Source organism: Galeopterus variegatus, unplaced genomic scaffold (assembly GCF_000696425.1).
Source record: "Galeopterus variegatus unplaced genomic scaffold, G_variegatus-3.0.2 Scaffold1458, whole genome shotgun sequence".
NCBI lineage: Eukaryota > Metazoa > Chordata > Mammalia > Dermoptera > Cynocephalidae > Galeopterus > Galeopterus variegatus.
The window spans coordinates 119,396-140,860 of NW_007727569.1; the positions used below are offsets into that span (position 1 = coordinate 119,396).

Here is a 21,465-nt window from a genome sequence, read left to right on the forward strand (position 1 = left end):
GATTGGACCAACTCCACCTCTTGGTATCCATTGCTTTGATTGTGCTTTGTCTTCAGGATTGTACTGGCAAAGCCATGTTTCATCTCCTGTAGCAATTTCTCAAAGAAATGCCTCAGGGTCTTGATCTCACCTGTTTAAAATTTCCATTGAAAGCTCTGCTCTTGTTTATAGCTGATCTAGGTGCATCAGTTTTCACAATCATTGAGCAAAAAGTTTGCTTATCTGGGACCGAGCCTATGGCACACTGGGGAGAGTGTGGCGCTGGGAGCACAGCGGCGCTCCTGCTGCGGGTTTGGATCCTATATAGGGATAACCGGTGTGCTCATAGCGCTCACTGGCTGAGCGCGGTGCGGCTCGTCTCAAAAAGGACAAAAAAAAAAAAAAAGTTTGGGGGCCGGCCCGGTGGCGCACTGGATAGTGCACCGCTTCTGGGAAGCGCAGCGGCGCTCCCGCCCGAGGGTTCGGATCCCACGTACAGACTGGTTCCCGCTCACTGGCTGAGCGAGGCGCGGGAGCAACGCCGAGGTTTGCAATCCCGTTGCCGGTCCCCGGTCTGGTACGGGGGCAACACTGAGGGTTGTGATCCGTTGCCGGACACGGAAAAAAGACAAAAGACAAAAAAAAAAAAAAGTTTGTATTTTCTAAAGACATAGGTATTTATTTCTCTCACCCACAAGACTCACACGCATGCGTACACACACACACACACACACACACACAAAACACTTAAAATAAAAAGGCAAAACAAAATTAAATAAAAAGGAAGAAAAGAGAAGTTGGTTCATAGCATGTGACTTACTTCTGGACTCTTTCTGGTTCTTGACTGGGTTTGTGTGGCCTCCTCTGTCTGTGTATTTGAGCATTCCATGTCTTCAATACTAGATTCTTTGCTTTCTTCAATTTGTTTCTTTCACTTCTTTGTTATTGTTTTTGCTTTCAAACTTCCATTCTCCACAACACTGAGATCCAGTTTGCCATCATCCTTACTCCCTATAGCTTTTAGTCTTTGCAAAAGAATATCTCATAAATTTTGATAAAGAGATTTTGGGGTATAGTCCAGTAATTTCACTGTTTCCATGTATCGGGCAATTTCACCTGGCTCGTTTTTCTCAGGAAAACATTTGTCCATCAAACCTGCAATATTTTCTCTGTATCTAATTTTAGAATCTCTAACATAGTTAGGATCTTTCAAATTATCCTCCCAAGGAAGATGGCCACTAAGCCACTGGATCATGCAATAACCACATATTTACAAATCACCATGTCTTGATGGGGCCACACCATTGTGTACATCGATGCTGGTGAATTCAATAGTGACATCGTGACATCTTTTGGGGTCCTCTTTGTATTCTTTATGAACTCCTCTGGGCAGTACTGATAAGCAAGACCATAATCTACCAAGTATACTTGGCCAGGATTCTGTAGCTCAGAAGATTTGAAGCCTTGATATCTCCATGTACATACTCGTGCTCGTGAATATATTCTAGAATATCCAGAATTCTTAAGCTTAGCTGCAACACATTTTTCCAAGAAAATCTGGCATTTGCTTCATATATTTTTTGAAGGTCACTCCCAAAGGGATCCATTATCATAAACCTATAACTTTTTCCACTTTTATCCTGTAGACCAGATCCCCAATACTTAGGAACACCCGGGTATTTCAGTTTACGGGTACAAATCCACTTTTGAATTTGCTGTGGTTTAGCAGCTCGCTGGTAGAACTTTAACTCAGTAAAAAGAGGTCCATTGTCACTGGGTTCCACTTTTACAACAAAGGGTGCATCATTGCCAACTGATTTGGAAGAATTCATGTCAGCAAAATATATACAACCAAAGCCACCTTGGCCAATGGATGATCCTAGTTTACATTCCTTTTTTGCCATGTCAGTTATAATCTTCCCAGCTGCAAATTGTTCTGCAAGATGTCTCTTTGCAGGGCCCTGTCTTCCACCTTGAGCTGCTTTTACACGAGGCATTTCCACCCAAGCCACAGACCTGTCACCTTCTGCCTAGTACATACTTCCCCCAAATGAAGATTTTCTAATTCCATTATTACTTCTGCATTTATTTGTTGCCATTCTTCCCTTCGTATTTATTTATTTAATTTGTATGGATTCTTATTTTATTCAATGGTTTATAATCCTTTACAGTCATTGTGGTGTTCAGTTGTCCCTGGTTTGGCCATTGGGAGCCCCTTCAAGCTGACACTTGTATTCTTTGGGCCTGTACCTTTCACTCTTTGAGTATTTCCTTTTTTACACAAGATGCTCTAGGCTCGTTTTATATTTCCCCTGTCCCAGCCATTTCTTCAAGGAGCCCTCTTTCCTTTTAGTGGAAAATGGTATTTAGAAACAAAGTTCTGGGCCGGCCCGTGGCTCACTCGGGAGAGTGTGGTGCTGATAACACCAAGGCCCCGGGTTCAGATCCTATATAGGGATGGCCGGTTTGCTCACTGGCTGAGCGTGGTGCTGACAACACCAAGTCAAGGGTTAAGATCCCCTTACCGGTCATCTTTTAAAAAAAGCTCTAGGCTCGTTTTATATTTCCCCTGTCCCAGCCATTTCTTCAAGGAGCCCTCTTTCCTTTTAGTGGAAAATGGTATTTAGAAACAAAGTTCTGGGCCGGCCCGTGGCTCACTCGGGAGAGTGTGGTGCTGATAACACCAAGGCCCCGGGTTCAGATCCTATATAGGGATGGCCGGTTTGCTCACTGGCTGAGCGTGGTGCTGACAACACCAAGTCAAGGGTTAAGATCCCCTTACTGGTCATCTTTTGAAAAAAAAAAAGAAACCAAGTTCTGAGGCTCGGTGTGCTCATTGCTCCTGGGTTATTCTTCTATCTTTTTGACCAGTTTTTACTATTCTCCCCAGAGACCCCTGGCACAAGATCCCTGCCCTGGACCCTGAGAAGCTTAATGTCTTCCGGACAGTACGGGAAATCACAGGTAAATGGGAGGAGAGGTTAGTTTTCCTGAGAAGAATAGATGAACCACTGGCACAAATTGTGGTATAACTACTTGAGAAAATCACATCCCAAGCAACAGGGGAGGGGCCTGGAGAACCTGAGGAAGAGGAAGGAAAGAAGCCTCCTTGTTCATATTGCCTTTCTCCAACTCCTCAGGTTACCTGAACATCCAGTCCTGGCCTCCCCACATGCACAACTTCAGTGTTTTTTCCAACCTGACTACTATTGGGGGCAGAAGCCTCTACAAGTGAGTAAAGGATGTTGCAGGTGGTGGCATCTCCAGATAATGAACCCCATTTTGTAGGCATCCTTGAGTGAAATACAAGGCACTGTCTCATACAGCAGGCCCAAAGGGACTGAGAGTTTGATGGGGCAAAGGTGAAAGGATAACCACAACAATACCTTGAACTTTCAGAAGGAGAGAACAAACCTAAGGATACTAGAGATTGGGGGAGGGAGGGAAGGTTTGCAGAGTGATAGGTCAGGTAAAGGACATAAAGAGAATTACAGTTTGTAATAATGAGTTTACTAATAATAAATAGTAAAAAAAAAAAAATGTTTGCCCAGAGCAAATTTGCTGAATGAAAATGAATCCACTGCATGGCTAATTTTCCCTTAGTGGTCTCCCCTCTCATCCTGTCTGCTTATTATCAGCCGGGGCTTCTCACTGTTGATCATGAAGAACTTGAATGTAACATCTCTGGGCCTCCGATCCCTGAAGGAAATTAGTGCTGGGCGTATCTACATAAGTGCCAATCGGCAGCTCTGCTACCACCATTCTCTGAACTGGACCAGGCTGCTACGGGGGCCTTCGGAAGAGAGACTAGACATCAAGCACAATCGGCCCCGCAGAGACTGTGGTGAGGGAAAGGGCCTGCTGGGTTGTGAGAACACGGTGTCAAGGAGAAGGGTGTGAGGACTCTTTTGCCCTAGAACTGGGAGTAGGGTTGGGGGTGTAACCAAGGAGAAGGGCAATGTTGGCTAGAAGCAGTAATGAGGAAGAGTTCAGGAGAGGGCTTGTCAGGAGTCCTCAGACTCCTTTCCTAATCCACCCCTTCCTTTCCAGTGGCAGAGGGGAAAGTGTGTGACCCACTGTGCTCCTCCGGGGGATGCTGGGGCCCAGGCCCTGGTCAGTGCTTATCCTGTCGAAACTACAGCCGAGGAGGTGTCTGTGTGACCCACTGCAACTTTCTGAATGGGTACAGTAAGGGGAGATAGTGAAGAAGGCGTGGAGGTGGGACTCTGGGATGGAGCTGTTCAGGTGGCACCTGAAAACCTTTAGATAACTTTGTGTACATGCCTTGGTGGGAATGAGGTAGGAGACCTGTGGTTGCGGGATCAGGGCATGAAGGTCAGGACCTGGAAATGACCTCCCCTCATTTTATCCCCCTCTGCAGGGAGCCTCGTGAGTTTGCCCATGAAGCCGAATGCTTCTCCTGCCATCCAGAATGCCAACTCATGGAGGGCACTGCCACATGCAATGGCTCGGTATACTAGCAGCATCAGGATCTCTAAGGGAGACAGGGAATGATAGGGCCAAATCTCAGGGACCACATAGTGAGACCAGATAATGATAGGGTTGGTGGATGGAAGATTCTGAATGGCTGGGTTTGTCCTTGCTGGGAGGTATGGAATTGACCTTGGAATCCCATTCTTTCTTACCTTCTCTCTTACACACAGGGCTCTGATGCTTGTGCCCAGTGTGCCCATTTTCGAGATGGGCCCCACTGTGTGAGCAGCTGCCCCCATGGAGTTTTAGGGTCCAAGGGCCCCATCTACAAGTACCCAGATGTTCGGAATGAATGTCGGCCCTGCCATGAGAACTGCACCCAGGGGTCAGTGATGGGATAATAAGAAGAGGAGGCCAGAGGGAAGAGTAGGAGCACAGAACTATGGTGATGGGAGTGGAAAGAAGAAAGAGACTTGATTTAAGATTGACTTGCAGCTGTGTAGTGAAAGATTGGAGGAGGGGAAACTCAATCACAGCACAAAATTATACCACAGTTTTGGGAGCCTGGAATAACCTTACCTCAGGGAAGTTTCATTCAAGAGTGTCTCCGGGAGGGCTGGTGACCTGGAGATGGAGGTCATCTCTTGGGATAGGCTTCGAGCTCCAGAATGGGATGCAATGGAAGGTTCTCAAACAAGCTTTTTCATGTTCAGGTTGGTGGAATTGAGCCTCTGTTTTCCAAGCTCCCATTTAAAGGGGTGACTCTCTTCTTAGGTGTAAGGGACCAGAGCTGCAAGACTGTTTAGGCCAAACACTGGTGCTGATCAGGTACGATGGGCTTGGAGATTCCAGAAGCTGCGGGTATTTGGGAGAGAAGCTAGGGAGAGGGTGGTTACTTTTGGAAAAGAGTGAGTCTCTTCATTTCCATCCTTTTATTACACAATCGACTATCACTGGACTTGGGACACAAAAATTCAGGCTTCTTTCCACCTCTTCTTAAAATTAACTTGCAGTAGCCTAAAGGTGGTCCAGATTTAGGTTTACCCCTTCAGTGCTCACATATATATTATGAATATTAACTTCTTGCCCAGATCTTCACCATACCTTCAACACAGATATAAATGACATTTGTAAGGGAGGTGTAAACCGAGAGTAATGCTGGGCTTCTCTATATCCCATAGCAAAACCCATCTGGCAATGGCTTTGGCAGTGGTAGTAGGATTGGTAGTGATTTTCCTGATCCTGGGCGGCACTTTTCTCTATTGGCGTGGGCGCCGGATTCAGAATAAAAGGGCTATGAGGCGCTACTTGGAACGGGGTGAGGTAAGTACTTAATTTTGAGAGAGGTACCCTGTATTATCTGCACCCAAGGGTCAGTAATGGGATGAACATCACTCTCCTCCTCTTTCCCTGGACATTTAATCCCTTTCTTCAAGGAGATAGTGTGGTCTATTAGAGGAGGCATGCATTCTAGTCCTGATTTTGCCATTAATTTGCCACATGACTTTGAAGAAGTTACTTTCCTTTTCTGTGCCTTGGTTTATGCATCTATACAGAGGAAGTAACATTCATCCTAAGAGGATGGCTGCATGGGTGGAAGGGGATGATTTACATAAAAGTGCTTTTGTTTTTTGTTTGTTTTTTAAATGACCAGTAAGGGGATCCTAACCCTTGACTTGGTGTTGTCAGCACCACGCTCTCCCAAGTGAGCCACGGGCTGGCCCTTGTAAAAGTGCTTTGAAAAGCATATGGCACTATATAAAAGGTACTCAAGGTAATAGTATTACCAACTCTCCCCAACCTTCACCCTCCACTTATCCATCAAAGGGAAAACCAACTTTCTTGATTCCTTGATCTCATGAACACAATTTCCTCAGTCTTCAGAGTATGTTATTCTTCAATATGCCTATAATGCTTTCCAGGACTAAAGACAATTCTTCTTCCTGCCCCACCCCTTTGGGCTTTGCTGCTCTTGGCATCCACCTATGAGGAGTGGGTTGGAATGGGACTGGGAACTGGGCTTTCCTGAGTACCTCCTTCCCATCTGCCCCTCAGAGCATAGAGCCTCTGGATCCAAGTGAGAAAGCTAACAAAGTCTTGGCCAGAATCTTCAAAGAGACAGAGCTGAGGAAGCTTAAAGTACTTGGTTCAGGCGTCTTTGGAACTGTGCACAAAGTGAGTGACCCACAGGAAGTCTGGAAATGTGGGGAAGAGGCAAAGGGGAGAAAGATTTTGGCAAAGGACTGCCGTGGGGAGAATGACCCTAGGCTGACTCCTGCTCCAAACTTCCCAGGGAGTGTGGATCCCTGAGGGTGAATCAATCAAGATTCCAGTCTGCATTAAAGTCATTGAGGACAAGAGTGGACGGCAAAGTTTTCAAGCTGTGACTGATGTAAGTGAAGAAACAGAATTCTGTATGTCACCAAGAGAGGGAGTCCAATCATGTAGAAGCACGGTCCTGTGTTAGCAGATGCTATGTTAACCACATTGATGTACTTGAATGTTGAGGGAGCCCTGTCTGGGCGTGCATGTATTGAGTGCATATGAGCTTGTCTGTTCCCCGGGTAACACCTCTTGTGTCTCTTAGCATATGCTGGCCATTGGCAGCCTAGACCATGCCCACATTGTACGGCTGCTGGGACTATGCCCAGGGTCATCTCTGCAGCTCGTCACCCAGTACTTGCCTCTGGGTTCCCTGCTGGATCATGTGAGACAACACCGGGGGGCACTGGGGCCACAGCTGCTGCTCAACTGGGGAGTACAAATTGCCAAGGTGAGAGGAGCCGGGAGAAGTTCTACAAGAATGGCCTGGCTGGGGGCAGGCAGGGAAGGGGCAGAAAGATTGAAGTTTTGAAATTCTGAGAGGTGCCTTCAGGGTTTGGGAGTATTCCGGATCTCAACAACTTATCTCCTAACCCTGAGAATTCTTCCTTCCTTTATAGGGTATGTACTACCTTGAGGAGCATGGTATGGTGCATAGGAACCTGGCTGCCCGAAATGTGCTACTCAAGTCACCCAGTCAGGTTCAGGTGGCAGATTTTGGTGTGGCTGACCTGCTGCCACCTGATGATAAGCAGCTACTACACAGTGAGGCCAAGGTGAGTTGACACAAAGGACTGGATAAGGAGGTTGGGGTGACTAAGTATGGGGATAGGGAGCAGTCAGTGGTTCTCCTTCAGATGCAAGCAGATGCTTCATGGTAAGTTCAAGGAGAGGAAGCTAGAGATGCCAGAAAGTTAAGTTCAGAGAGCAACAAAGAAAAGAATGACAGAGAATCTGGGTTTAGAAGTGCTAACAAAATTTGTGGAAATGATCTGATGACACCTTTATCTTTAATCCCCAGACTCCAATTAAATGGATGGCCCTTGAGAGTATCCACTTTGGGAAATACACACATCAGAGTGACGTCTGGAGCTATGGTCAGTGCATCTGGATGCCCTCTGTACCATCATTGGACCAAATTCCACATTTACCTTTTGAGACCCCCTCTTAGAATCTCTAAGCTCTTCAGATCCTTGTGAGAGATCAAGTTCTGCCTCCCCTTTACTTCATGCCCATGTCTACTGTTTTGCCATCAACTAGTCCATTTATTCCTGTATCAGGTGTGACAGTTTGGGAGTTGATGACCTTTGGGGCAGAGCCCTATGCAGGGTTGCGATTGGCTGAAGTACCAGACTTGCTAGAGAAGGGGGAGCGGTTGGCACAGCCCCAGATTTGCACCATTGATGTCTACATGGTCATGGTGAAGTGTAAGTTACCTGCTGACCCCAGCCATTTTCTAACTAACTTCCCTCCCTCCTCTTATGACTCTATTCCCTTTCATGGCTCTACCTCCTACATTTTACCCCCAGGTTGGATGATTGATGAGAACATTCGCCCAACCTTTAAAGAACTAGCCAATGAGTTCACCAGAATGGCCCGAGACCCACCACGGTACCTTGTCATAAAAGTGAGTAGGGACTAGGAGATCACAAGGAAATTTGTAGAACAGAACTTTTTTTTTTTTTTTTAATTTAAAGATGACTGTGAAGGGGATCTTTTTTTATTTATTTATTTTTTTGTCTTTTGTCTTTTTCCGTGTCCGGCAACGGATCGCAACCCTCAGTGTTGCCCCCGTACCGGACCGGGGACCGGCAACGGGATTGCAACCCTCGGTGTTGCTCCCGCGCCTCGCTCAGCCAGTGAGCGGGAACCGGTCTGTATGTGGGATCCGAACCCTCGGGCGGGAGCTCCGCCACGCTTCCCAAGCGGCGCACTCATCCAGTGCGCCACCGGGCCGGCCCCTGTGAAGGGGATCTTAACTCTTGACTTGGTGTTGTCAGTACCACACTCTCCCAAGTGAGCTAACCGGTCATCCCTATACAGGGATCTGAACCTGTGGCCTCAGTGTTATCAGCACCACACTCTCCCAAGTGAGCCATGGGCCAGCCCGAAAAGAACATTTGATTGTGGTCCAGAATCTACCTTAACAATCACCTGCCCTAGGGCCAGCCCATGGCTCACTCGGGAAAGTGCGGTGCTGATAACCCCAAGACCACGGGTTCGGATCCTATATAGGGATGGCCAGTTGGCTCACTGGCTGAGTGTGGTTCTGACAACACCAAGCCAGGGGTTGAGATCCCCTTACCGGTCATCTTTAAAAAAAAAAATCACCTGCTCTTATAGAGAGAGAGTGGGCCTGGAATACCACCTGGGTCAGAGCCCCCTGCTCTGACAAATAAGGAACTGGAGGAAGTAGAGCTGGAGCCAGAGCTAGACCTAGACCTAGACTTGGAGGCAGAGGAGGACAACCTGGCAACCACGCTGGGCTCTGCCCTCAGCCCACCAGTTGGAACGCTTAACCGGCCACGTGGGGTAAGACACCTAATTACCCAAGACTCATCCTGAGCCCTTATGATACCTTACAGATACCCAGATTAACTATTCAAAGTCTCCCATGGGGCTTACCTTCATCTTAACCTTTTCCTTACTTTTTTCATCCTAGAGCCAGAGCCTTTTAAGTCCATCATCTGGATACATGCCCATGAACCAGAGTAATCTTGGGGAAGCTTGCCAGGTAAGTTCTGTTCCTAAAAGACTGAGCTTTAGGACTGGACAGGGGTAGTGTGGGAGACATTAGAAAGCTTTGAGGTTGAATCGATGTCCTTCAAAAAAGGCATTGAACAACCCAATCTCCTTTTAAACAAATGTCTCTTCTTTCCTCGTCTTTCTTTCCTGTGTATATCCCCTTGTATTCTTTTCTGTTTATTTTCCCTTAGGAATCTGGAGTCTGTGGGGGTAGTGAACGGTGCTCCCGTCCAGTCTCTCTGCACCCAATGCCACGGGGACGCCTGGCATCAGAATCATCAGAGGGCCATGTGACAGGCTCTGAGGCCGAGCTCCAGGAGAAGGTGTCAATTTGTAGGAGCCGGAGCAGGAGCCGGAGCCCACGGCCACGTGGAGACAGTGCCTACCATTCCCAGCGCCACAGCTTGCTCACTCCTGTTACCCCACTCACCTCACCAGGCTTAGAGGAAGAGGATGTCAATGGCTATGTCATGCCGGATACACACCTCAAAGGTGCCTGACTCTTCTAGGACTTTCCTCAATTCCTCTAATCCTTTCTCCAGGCTCTTCTTAATTCTTTTTGTCTTCTCTGATCATATCCCTCCCAATTCATTTTTTCTACCTCTCCCCCACCCTCTACTATTACCACGAAGTTCTCCACATAGCTATCCTCTCTCCTCAACCCCTAGGTACCCCCTCCTCCCGGGAAGGTACCCTTTCTTCAGTGGGTCTCAGTTCTGTCCTGGGTACCGAAGAAGAAGATGAAGATGAGGAGTATGAATATATGAACCGGAGGAGAAGGCACAGTCCACCTCGTCCCCCTAGGCCAGGTTCCCTCGAGGAGCTGGGTTATGAGTACATGGAGGTGGGATCAGACCTCAGTGCCTCTCTGGGAAGCACACAGAGTTGCCCACTACACCCTGTGCCCATCATGCCCACTGCTGGCATAACTCCAGATGAGGACTATGAATATATGAATCGGCGACGTGGTGGAAGTGGTCCTGGGGGGGATTATGCAGCCATGGGGGCCTGCCCAGCAGCTGAGCAAGGGTATGAAGAGATGAGAGCTTTCCAGGGGCTCGGACACCATGCCCCCCATGTCCATTATGCCCGCCTCAAAACTCTACGTAGCTTAGAAGCCACTGACTCCGCCTTTGATAATCCTGATTACTGGCATAGCAGGCTTTTCCCCAAGGCTAATGCCCAGAGAACATAACCCCTGCTCCCTGAGGCACTCAGGGAACATTTGACGGCAGCTAGTGCTCTGAAGGGTACCACTCTTATCCCTGTCCTCTCTCACAGGTCTCAGCCCCATTCCCCTAGTCCTAGACAATTCCATTCAACCTCTGGAGGCTTTTAAATACTTTGACACAAAATTCTCTGATATGTAGCCAGCTGTGCACTTTCTTCCCTTTCCCAACCCCAGGAAAAGGGAAGGTTTTCCCTGTTTTGTGTGCTTCCCCATTCCTCAGCTTCCTCAAGGGGCCTCCCTGGAGATATGAAGGATTACTCCCCACATCCCTTTCTCTCAGGCTCTGACTTGTTGGGACTAAGCTCTTAAATGTGTCTTTGTTGCCCATCAAACTATCCTAAGGAAGAGGAAAGGGAAGAAGTCTGCTAGAGGAAATTAAAATGTTGGCTTATGACTCAACCCCCTAGAAAGACTGGGAAGCTTCAATTTTGTGGAGTGAAGTATGGGGTTTGGAGTAGATGTTAACTATTAATTGAAGATTTACTATGAGCCAAGCATCATGCTGAACTTTACCTACGTTTTCTCACTTTATATGCCTTACAACAATTCTATGAGATAAATATCCCATTTTACAAATAAGGAAACTGAGCCTTAAAGAGAGTAAGTAAATTAAGCAGCAGTTCCAGGATTCAAAATTTTCCCAGTTTTAATGCATGTGCTCTTACTGTAAGGTGTCGAGGAAAACCAATATAAGTCAGAGCCCTTATAAGGAACACTATTTTCTTGTTTTTGCACTGAATAAAGTCCAAGCCCAACAACCACATCTTCCTCCTATATCCAGACTTCTCATCTCAGGAAGTGGTGGGGAGGGGGAGGTCAGAAGGAAAAATAACTGGACATCTTTGTGTAAACTATAACCCATATGTGCTGTACATGATCTCTACTCCTTACCCAAGGACAGATTCACAAGGGTCCCCAAGATCCACTTTTAGGAGCTATTCTCATTGAGTAGGACAGAAAGGGGACCTAACTTCAGACCTCTGTCTCCTTGGATAGGGAACTGAGGGGAAATGTCTGTTGTATCATTGAAGTTTTTGTTTTGTTTTTATACATGTCTGAATAAAAATGCCAAAGTTTTTTCAGCTTCTTGTCTGTTGAATGAAAAAAATGTTTAGTGTGAGTTAAGAGACCACCCCTTTTCTATGCACCTCAGCAGTGGATAGCTACTTTCTCTGTCTTCTGACAGTCCTAATCTGTCCCATCCAGCTTTCTCCAGCCCTACTTTTACTTGTATTCCCTTAGAATAAGCATAGCGCACAGTCCTTTTCATTTAAGGGTTTTACTAGGAATCTCTACAGGACAACTAACAAAACAAAAACAAAAAATCCACATGTTTGGGAAAGTTAGAAAAAAGCCCTATAGATGTGCTTTCTCCAGAAGCCTCCAGATGCTCCAGATCTCACTCTCTTAAGAAAGCCACCAAATCTTTTCTCTTTTTTTCTTTTTTTTAAAAGATGACTGGTAAGGGGATCTTAACCCTTGACTTGGTGTTGTCAGCACCATGGTCAGCCACTGAGCTAACCGGCCATCCCTATATAGGGATCTGAACCCGTGGCCTTGGTGTTATCAGCACCACACTCTCCCAAGTGAGCCAGGGGCCGGCCCTCCAAAGCTCTTTCTGAACACTTCCCTCAGGTGCCCCATCGAAGCCCACTGTTGGAAGAACAGTGCCGTTTTATTTCAGTGGGAGTCCGGCCTCTAGATTGGGAGGCCGTGAAAGGATAATCCCTCTGGCTCCCACCACCCTTGGTCTTCCACACCCACTCTGCCCCCTCCCTGTTCTCCCAGCATCTGAGGACGGTTGGACCGGCTAGACCGGTCTCGCCAGCCGATCGGAGGAAGGGCGCACCCGGACTCACCGCCCTAGGTGTAGACACTGCCTACCCGCCTCCGCTCCACCCTAATCCGCCCTGCTCCGCCGTAGCTCCGCCCCTTCTTCCTCAGCCCGCCCCCCTCCACTAAGGGTTTTCACTCAGCGATCCTGGTAGATGTGGATTTTCCGGGAGACCACGCTTCTCTCAACCTCCCCAACGGCTCCGCCTTCCCGCCGGAGCCTGACTCTTCCCAGAGTGCCCGGCGATTCCGGCGTGCGAGGCCCCGTTTTCACTCAGCGATCCTGGTAGATGTGGGTTTTCCGGGAGACCACGCTTCTCTCAACCTCCCCAACGGCGCCGCCTTCCCGCCGGAGCCTGACTCTTCCCAGAGTGCCCGGCGATTCCGGCGTGCGAGGCCCTTGGAGAGCAAGGCCCCAGAGCCTGGCTTAGGGGAGCGAGAGGCAGGCTGGGAATTGTAGTTCGCCGATTCAAGAAGGCGGCTAGAGGCTAGCGGTGGAAAGGACTCGTTGTCCCAGTGTGCCCTGCGCCTCAGCCCGCGCGCTCGCAGCTTCTTGCTCTCGCCTGCCCGCCCGCTCCCTTGCTTGCTCGCGCTTTTGCTCGCGCTCTCCCGGCCGATCGAGGGGGCTCTAGCCACAGCCCGCGGCTGGGAAGGAGACGCGGCGGCTCAGGGGAAGCGAGGCTGCAGTGGTGGTGGTGGTAGGAAGATGTCGGGCGAGGACGAACAGCAGGAGCAAACTATCGCCGAGGACCTGGTCGTGACCAAGTATAAGATGGGGGGCGACATCGCCAACCGTGAGTGCGGCCTCAGGGGTCCGGGAATTGAGGCTGAGAGGGAGAAGTGCTGGGCTGGCCTCGGAGGGGCTGGAGCGGCGGGGTCATGCGGAGTGAGCTGCTAAGGGGCCCTCACCGGTACGCTGGGGGCGGCGTGGTGGGAAGACCCGGTGTCGCGTCTGGGACCTGAGCCGCCAAGGCCTGCGCTGGAGTATGTGGAGGTGCGGGCCGGCGACCAGAAAGCGCAGGGAGGGGACCCCGGCAGGCTCCGACCCTGGGCCGCTGGTAAGGAGGCGAGGCGCGTCTTCTGCCCCTCACCCTTCAGTTCGGATCTCTGCTTCCTCTGATTCTGGCAGCGACGAGGCCACCTCGAAAAGGAAGCGCCCAGCTGTTGGTGACGGAAGCGCCCCTCTGTTTTGTCACGGCTCCCGGGCGTCAGGAGCCGAGCCGGCACGTGTTGCTGGGTCCCCGTGCGGATTGCTGTCTCCCTTCTTTCTACGCTACTGTCCCCAACACTAGCTTCCCCGCCACGTGCCTTGCTGGAATCTTTCCTTCTTTTCTTCAACTCTTACCCTGGTGGGGGCCCCCTTCTACCCGTGGGACAGCTCAGGGGACTGTTGGAGGGCACTCCTTAAGCTTCTGACACAACTCTTGGAGATATATCTGGCTTTCCTGGAAGTTATTCGTTACTACCACCCCTCCAATCTGTGCAGATGGCCTCGGTCTTCAAATTTGTTCTCAGAGACTTGACAACTGTAGGAGTGTTTTGAGGTCCTCCTCTCACTCAACTAAGCAAGCTTATGAACCGCACTGGAAACGGGAGGACTGATGTTAGGATTGTTACAAGTCATCCTTATTCGATCTGTGTGCTCTTTCTCATCAATTCCCTGCCGCTCTAAGCAGATGTCTCACTTTCTATTTTCTCTTTCCAATTCACCTGTCTATTAAAAAACCCAGTTGAGGAGATGGGAACTGCTTGTCCCTCAGCTTTTAAATGGTTTTGGCAGTAAAGATAGCTGGGAGGTGGTATTTAGGATGCCTTTGGTCCTGTGGCTGAAAACCTGTTTTAACAGCTTCCAGAGAATCACCAAAACTGAGATCTCAAAAATCAAATCTGAAGTTCAGGATGGATCATGGAGAGAGCATGAACAAACTGATAATTTATAACACAATGGGCATTTAGTATAGTAACCCCGTTTTTGGTGCTTTTTAGTATTTTATACTAGTGGTTGAGTCAGAAGAAAATATTTTTTTCTCTTTCTTGCAGTGTATAACTTGAGGCATTTGTGATCTTAGATACCAGTTTTGAAACTTAGGGGTCACATACCTCTTTGAGATCTAATGAAAGCTATAAGCCACAAGCCCCCTGAAGCCCAGGAATCTTAGGTTAAGTCCTCTTGGCTTATATACTTGTTTATGAAGAAATAAGTCTACATTAATTGAGTTTACTAACACCTAATTAAAGTGTCTGAGAAGAGTAGGTAACATTTAACAGTGCATCACTTTTGAGTCAGCAATTCTACATCCACCTTCCTGTTGTCTGTGACGCCTATAAATTTCTTCTAGTCTGCTTTGTATATAGGTGGGTTACCTTGGTGAGAGCCCCTGAAATTTATAATTATCACACCAAAGTTATCATCTTTGGAAGGTCCAAGGCCTTGCCTAGGAAGACAAATCGTATATTCCCAGTTTTCACATAATTTAAAGCAGAGAAGGAAGTGTTGACCTTTTTATTTTAGGGAAGGAAGGTAGAAATTAAAGATTATGGGTAGATACATTCCAACAGGCAAAACTTGTTCCCTCTTTCAGCCTCAGGGCAATGGCACTAGGGAATGTTAGAAACCTTGAATCCAACTTCCAGGTATTACTTGGGTGGTAACTAGACAATAAATACATGCAAGGCTGACATGGTGGGATTCTGTCTCCAGGTGTACTTCGGTCTTTGGTGGAGGCATCCAGCTCAGGTGTGTCGGTACTGAGCCTGTGTGAGAAAGGTGATGCCATGATTATGGAAGAGACAGGGAAAATCTTCAAGAAAGAGAAGGAAATGAAGAAAGGTAAAAAAAAAAAAAAAAAAAAATTCTCACTAACTTCCCAAGTTTGACCCTTGTTTGGTTCTATATGTTTTTGATTTTTCATTATAATATTGAGATATTTAGAGAATTGGAATGGCAAGTGGGATACAAGCAGTTTCCTACCCTATCCAAATGGATTAAACTTGAGCAAGACCCTGAAAAAAACCTTCCATTTTCCTGAAGGGCAACAGGGCTCCCGTGATAGAGAGCAAGGCAGTAAGGCTGTTGATTCTGTCTTTACAGGTATTGCTTTTCCTACCAGCATTTCAGTAAATAACTGTGTGTGTCACTTTTCCCCTTTGAAGAGTGACCAGGACTATATACTCAAGGAAGGTGACTTGGTAAAAATGTAAGGTTAAACCATTTTACAGCATTTGTCATTTTTCTGAGCATTTACATAGTGCCAATTCCTAATGCAGTACTCTGCTCTTGCCTTTCAGTGACCTTGGGGTCCACGTGGATGGCTTCATTGCTAATGTGGCTCACACCTTTGTGGTTGATGTAGCTCAGGTCAGTGGCCTGCTTCTCAACTCTGTTCAACCTTGGGTGGTTGGGATGCATTGCCATTTCCCCTACCACCACAGAAGTTTTGAGGGAGTCTCTAGAGAAGCAAAAGGAGAAAGGTTTTTTTCTCTCCTACTTGTTGACTGACCATGCATATAGGCACACAGATATTAACCAAATGGCTAGCTGAGTTAGTGAGCTTTCCAAGAAACACTAATTGCATTTCCTTATCCATAGGGGACCCAAGTAACAGGGCGGAAAGCAGATGTCATTAAGGCTGCTCACCTTTGTGCTGAAGCTGCCCTACGCCTTGTCAAACCTGGAAACCAGGTAAGCTATTTTATTCAGCTCCAAAGCTTGATAAAACCAAAGATGCAAATGTATATAGCTACTCTGTATGGAACTATCAACTTCCCCCATAGTCCTCTTATAAAACAAACAGCTTTTTAAAATTAGCTACCTCTTAGGGTGGGATTTCTTTTAAAAAAAAGAAGCAGCAGCAGTAACTAAAGAGCTTAATGCTAAACAGCAGTTAACTCTGAGTGCCTACTGTAGACAGTTCCATGCTGGGGGTATGGATATATGCAGGTACTTCAAAAAGTTCATGGAAAAATAGAATTAAAAGATAATACAAATCTTTCCATGAACTTCTGGAAGTACCCTTGTATAGGTCCCTTCCTCATGGAGCCTATACAGTTCTTTTTTAATGTTTTGTAAGTTCATCTTTCCTCAAATAATTTGAGGTCAGTAGCTTACAATTAAGCATAGATATAAAAACTCAATTAGTTTTAAAAGCTTATAGAACAAAAATCATAAAAGGGTAGGAGAGAGAGATAATAGTACCAAAAAACTGGTGCCAAAGAGAGGCCAAAAGTTACTACTGTACTTTGCAAGACAGTATGAGGAAGTCCAGGGATTATAAAGTTCTCGTGAATTTATAGAATTAAACATGTTAGATTGTCAGTGGAGACATTTCTAACACCTGAATTTCCAGAGACCCATTCAGTATTTTAAGCATAGACTTTTTTTTTCCTTTTTTTTTTTTTTTTTTTTTTTTTTCTTTTGGAACCGGTCTGCATGTGGGATCCGAACCCTCGGGCGGGAGCGCCACCGCGCTTCCCAAGCGGCGCACTATCCAGTGCGCCACCGGGCCGGCCCTTTTTTTCCTTTTTGTGCTCTTGTTCCTCACACTTTTAATCAATTCGTGCTTCATTCCCATTATTACTTTGTTGCATTATTTTTACTTAAACCTCTTAGTTTCCTTATAATGATACCTAACATCATAGAGTTGTTATCTAGCCCTTTGAACAGTGCACATGAATTAGCTGTTAATATTTTACACATTTATTATTTTTGTTATTTATATATTCATTATTGTGTAACTTCACAGGAAGGTAGTATTATATATTGATTAGTGTATAGCTACGAAAATAGATTGGGTCCATATCCTATACCTCATCTGTAAAATGGGGAAAATATTTGTGGCTTATTCTCACAGGATGTTGTGAGAATTGAGATAAATCCATGTGAAGTGCTTGTCACAGTACCTGGCACATAAATAAATATTCAGTGAATATTAGTTATGATTAGTTATTCACTTTTTTTTTGTCTAAGAATTGTAACTTGGGTGAGGATCAGATCATGTTTGAAAGAGGTTAAAAAAACAAACAGGATAGGGGCCGGCCCGGTGGCGCACTCGGTAGAGTGTGGCGCTTGGGAGCGTGGCAGCGCACCCGGCGAGGGTTCGGATCCCATATAGAGACCAGTTCGCTCACTGGTTGAGCACGGTGCGGGCGCGACACCGAGGGTTGCGATCCCGTTACCGGTCACAAAAAAAGACAAAAAGGAAAAAAAAAAAACAGGTTAGAATGCCAGGTATAAAGGAATAAACACTGGACTTAACATCAGAAAACCTGGGTTTATGACTAGGTTCTTCCACTTGATACTTGTTTCACCTTGGACAAATCATTTAACCTTGCTGAGTTTCAGTTTCCATGTTTTCTAGATTGGGATATTGATCTGCCCTATTGACCTTTGAGAATTGTTGTCTAAGTAGACCATCTTTATGAAAGTGCTTTGTAAAATGATGTGCAAATATAAGGTATTTTTAGGTTGTAGAGATGATAGGGCTATGAAATGAAAAATTAGTGAATGAAAATCATTGGCATTTGGTGGAGGATATTGGAAGTCTTGGTCTTTCTGTGCTTCTTATTCTCATGGTAGAGTACTTATGAGCCCCTGACATCTCACCTCTTATTTGATCTTGTACTTCTAGAACACACAAGTGACAGAAGCCTGGAACAAAGTTGCCCACTCATTTAACTGCACGCCAATAGAAGGTGAGACCTTAGGTAATGGGGCTGAAGATGTAAGAATGAGTGGTTTAGCAGAATTAAGGCTTTTGCTGTCTTGAAGATCCATCTTGGGTCTAAAACAGTCTAAGCCAGAAAGCTCAGTGCCCTTTTTTCCATAGCCAGGCACTTTTTCTCATTGCCTGCCCCATCAAACTACTTAGGTGGGTGGATTCGGAAACCTTTTGGGTTGTTTTTTTGTTAGATTATTTTTCTTAAAAAAAAAAAAAAGATAACCAGTAAGGGGATCTTAACCCTTGACTTGGTGTTGTCAGCACCACGCTCTCCCAAGTGAGCTAACTGGCCATCCCGATATAGAGATCTGAACCCATGGCCTTTGTATTATCAGCACCACACTCTCCCAAGTGAGCCAGGGGCCAGCCCCTTGTAAAGCTTTTTGGATTCCAGCTAGCTGGTACCATAAATCTTGTCCTGTCTACAGGTATGCTGTCACACCAATTGAAACAGCATGTCATTGATGGAGAGAAAACAATTATCCAGAATCCCACAGACCAACAGAAGTAGGTGCCAACCTTTTACCATTCCAAACTAGTCATCAACTCTTTTTCCATGCTTCCAAACTTAATCTTGCCCACCTGCAAACTCTCAGGAGCTACTTATTACTTTTAATGTCTCCCTTTCTCTCTATTCCTTTTAGGAAGGACCATGAAAAAGCTGAATTTGAGGTACATGAAGTATATGCCGTGGACGTTCTCGTCAGCTCAGGAGAGGGCAAGGTGAGGAGAGTACCAGTTAGCAAAGAAGGGTGACTGAGGGTGTGTTCACCAGACCAAATGTGACATAACTTACTCTTTTTAGGCCAAGGATGCAGGACAGAGAACCACCATTTACAAACGAGACCCCTCTAAACAGTACGGCCTGAAAATGAAAACTTCACGTGCCTTCTTCAGTGAGGTGGAAAGGCGTTTTGATGCCATGCCATTTACTTTAAGGTACTGCACTTAGCAAGGACAGGACTTAGAAGCAGTCTGACTCACAGACCATGCACCCAGCCACACTTTTCCCTCCCGCATCCCTCCCTCCCTCTCCCCTCCTGCCTAGACTTGTAGCTCAGCAAGTGCTCTCTCCCCATCTCCTTCTCATTGAAGGTAATGTAAAAGGGCAATCTAAGCATGATTTCTGCCTGAGGTTAGGAGTTATTTTTAAAACATGAGCAAAATGGTAAGACTTGATGGGGAGCTAAGGATACCTCTGAATCCCGTCTTCCCCTACCCAGAGCGTTTGAAGATGAGAAGAAGGCCCGAATGGGTGTGGTAGAATGTGCCAAACATGAACTGCTGCAACCATTTAATGTTCTCTATGAGAAGGAGGGTGAGTTCTAAGAAGACAGTTTCACTTTGGAGCCCTGATTATATTGTAACCCATCTTCTCCCTGTAACTTACAGGAAAGAGCTAAGTATGACAAAGTAACATTTTATCAAAACACATCTTCATTTTTCCCATAGGTGAATTTGTTGCTCAGTTTAAATTTACAGTTCTGCTCATGCCCAATGGCCCCATGAGGATAACCAGTGGTCCCTTTGAGCCTGACCTCTACAAGTCTGAGATGGAGGTCCAGGATGCAGAGTTAAAGGTTAGTGTGGGATGGGAAGTGTGAGTGTGTGGCACCTGTCCTGGAATAAGGGCTAAAGTCCTGCAAAGAGCTACAGTACTGAGAGTAATGCTTTGTGTTCGTATTTCTTCCACATTCCTCAAAATATGTTGCTGCCTTCCTCCTGTATTCCAGGCCCTCCTCCAGAGTTCTGCAAGTCGGAAAACTCAGAAAAAGAAAAAAAAGAAGGTGCGTTGTGATCATTCCTCTCTGGCAGGGTGAACCTGATCCTTCTTTATTCCACCTTCCTGGGTAGTGGTGTTTAGATTTCATTATGCATTTCATGCATTATTTCACCCTTCTCATCCCTGACCCAGAGGATTAGGATATTTTTGTCTTTGGCCCCCCAGACACTACCTCCTAGTAATTAGGAACTGACAAGTCTTCTCCCTTCCTTTTCTTGAATATAGGCTTCCAAGACTGCAGAGAATGCCACCAGTGGGGAAACATTAGAAGAAAATGAAGCTGGGGACTGAGGTGGGTCCTATCTCCCCAGCTTGCCGCTCCTGCCTCATCCCCTTCCCACCATACCCCGGGCTCTGTGAAGTGCAGTTCGTCTTCTCCACCCAGGACCGCCTGCAGAGCAGGGTCTCCCTGCCCCCAGTCCAGTCCCCCAGCCCACCCCCTTCCAACAAAAACCAGCTCCAACTGACTCTGGTCTTGGGATGCCAGTCTTCCCAGCCACCGAAGACTACTTTAAATAGAAAAAAAGAAATTGAATAATAAAATCAAGAGTCAAAATCCATCGTCTTCAAGCCCCTCTTTCTAGCCTTTTCTACTACTCTGCTTGGTCAAGGTATGTGGCCCTACAACAGAACCGAGAAGAGGCTAAATTAGCCATTGCCACTGAAAACTCAGCTGAAATTTTTTTATACCAGTCTGATGTCAGCTTTTCCCATCTATATGGGGCTTTTTCCTCTCTCCCACTCTCCCCAAGTATTTTGTCTGGCCTCAAAATTAAAAGGAGCTGTTCTTCAGATTGTTTTTATTCACATGTGGCAGATTCCTCACTGACACAGGCTGTCTAGTCAGGCCCCTCCCATTTTTTGGAGCTGGAGCCTCCATTTATGAAGAGATTCTCATCTATCAAGTGGATGCTCATTTGTGAAACTTTTTAGTCATTTTTGTTCTGCAGGGCCTTTTTTTCTTCCCATTTTCACAAAGCTGTAAAGAAGTAATCCATCTCAACCTTGTCCTTTTCTCTGGAATCAGTCTGGTCTTCCCTCACTCCCATCTTACACAAACCTGAGCCGGAAGCTCAACCATGGTTTTGTTCCCCATTTGAAATACTCTGACCTCCCTCCCTTGAAAGAAAACCCAGGAACCAGAGGAGTAGAACTGAAGACACAACTACTGGCTTTCTGAAGCTGTGGACTGGATTGGATGAATTGCTGGGGGTTTGTAGAGAAAGGTGACAAATTTCAGTACCTCCGGCATGCTGTCCCAGGGAACTCGGGCATCCACTAACTTATGAGGTTTTTAAACACGTTGAAAACGACATGGCGTTAAAATAAATTTCGATTTGCTCATACTGATGTGCCTTTGTGTGCTGCTCTCTCTCTCTCTCTTTTTTTTTTTTTTTGGTAAGGGGATCGCAACCCTCAGC

At 46.5% G+C, this 21,465-nt stretch overlaps 2 protein-coding genes and 1 pseudogene across 4 annotated transcripts in view; 2 read left to right on the top strand and 1 right to left on the bottom strand.

Annotated features, from left to right (window-relative positions):
• Positions 1 to 11,793, top strand: part of ERBB3 (v-erb-b2 avian erythroblastic leukemia viral oncogene homolog 3) — a 21,248-nt gene extending 9,455 nt beyond the window's left edge. For all 3 annotated transcript variants that reach the window (XM_008577158.1, XM_008577159.1, XM_008577160.1), the window contains 19 exons: positions 2,870 to 2,943; positions 3,120 to 3,210; positions 3,618 to 3,823; positions 4,030 to 4,162; positions 4,361 to 4,451; positions 4,644 to 4,798; positions 5,188 to 5,241; positions 5,595 to 5,736; positions 6,469 to 6,588; positions 6,707 to 6,805; positions 7,001 to 7,186; positions 7,356 to 7,511; positions 7,757 to 7,832; positions 8,016 to 8,162; positions 8,265 to 8,362; positions 9,079 to 9,267; positions 9,398 to 9,469; positions 9,672 to 9,972; positions 10,149 to 11,793. In XM_008577158.1, the coding sequence (XP_008575380.1) occupies positions 2,870 to 2,943; positions 3,120 to 3,210; positions 3,618 to 3,823; positions 4,030 to 4,162; positions 4,361 to 4,451; positions 4,644 to 4,798; positions 5,188 to 5,241; positions 5,595 to 5,736; positions 6,469 to 6,588; positions 6,707 to 6,805; positions 7,001 to 7,186; positions 7,356 to 7,511; positions 7,757 to 7,832; positions 8,016 to 8,162; positions 8,265 to 8,362; positions 9,079 to 9,267; positions 9,398 to 9,469; positions 9,672 to 9,972; positions 10,149 to 10,675 (2,917 nt within the window). In that variant the 3' untranslated portion in view covers positions 10,676 to 11,793. The remainder of the gene's footprint in view (positions 1 to 2,869; positions 2,944 to 3,119; positions 3,211 to 3,617; positions 3,824 to 4,029; positions 4,163 to 4,360; positions 4,452 to 4,643; positions 4,799 to 5,187; positions 5,242 to 5,594; positions 5,737 to 6,468; positions 6,589 to 6,706; positions 6,806 to 7,000; positions 7,187 to 7,355; positions 7,512 to 7,756; positions 7,833 to 8,015; positions 8,163 to 8,264; positions 8,363 to 9,078; positions 9,268 to 9,397; positions 9,470 to 9,671; positions 9,973 to 10,148) is intronic.
• On the bottom strand, positions 782 to 1,976 carry LOC103594022 (annotated as a pseudogene).
• A 1,287-nt stretch (positions 11,794 to 13,080) lies between the features above and the next one.
• PA2G4 (proliferation-associated 2G4, 38kDa) lies at positions 13,081 to 21,394 on the top strand. The gene is made up of 14 exons (XM_008577161.1): positions 13,081 to 13,338; positions 15,246 to 15,374; positions 15,636 to 15,741; positions 15,833 to 15,902; positions 16,134 to 16,226; positions 18,172 to 18,235; positions 18,690 to 18,768; positions 18,906 to 18,984; positions 19,067 to 19,200; positions 19,485 to 19,579; positions 19,714 to 19,841; positions 19,995 to 20,048; positions 20,270 to 20,336; positions 20,430 to 21,394. The coding sequence occupies exons 1-13, from the start codon at positions 13,251 to 13,253 to the stop codon at positions 20,333 to 20,335; spliced, it is 1,185 nt and encodes a 394-aa protein (XP_008575383.1). The 5' UTR covers positions 13,081 to 13,250; the 3' UTR covers position 20,336; positions 20,430 to 21,394.
• The last annotated feature ends 71 nt before the right edge of the window (positions 21,395 to 21,465 follow it).

Bases quoted from the DNA above. Each gene is read 5' to 3' on its own strand.
- PA2G4 (XM_008577161.1), top strand. From the start codon at position 13,251: ATGTCGGGCGAGGACGAACAGCAGGAGCAAACTATCGCCGAGGACCTG. The intron at 16,227-18,171 runs GTAAGCTATTTT...TTGTACTTCTAG, and splicing joins TTGTCAAACCTGGAAACCAG to AACACACAAGTGACAGAAGC. The intron at 20,049-20,269 runs GTGCGTTGTGAT...TCTTGAATATAG, and splicing joins AGAAAAAGAAAAAAAAGAAG to GCTTCCAAGACTGCAGAGAA.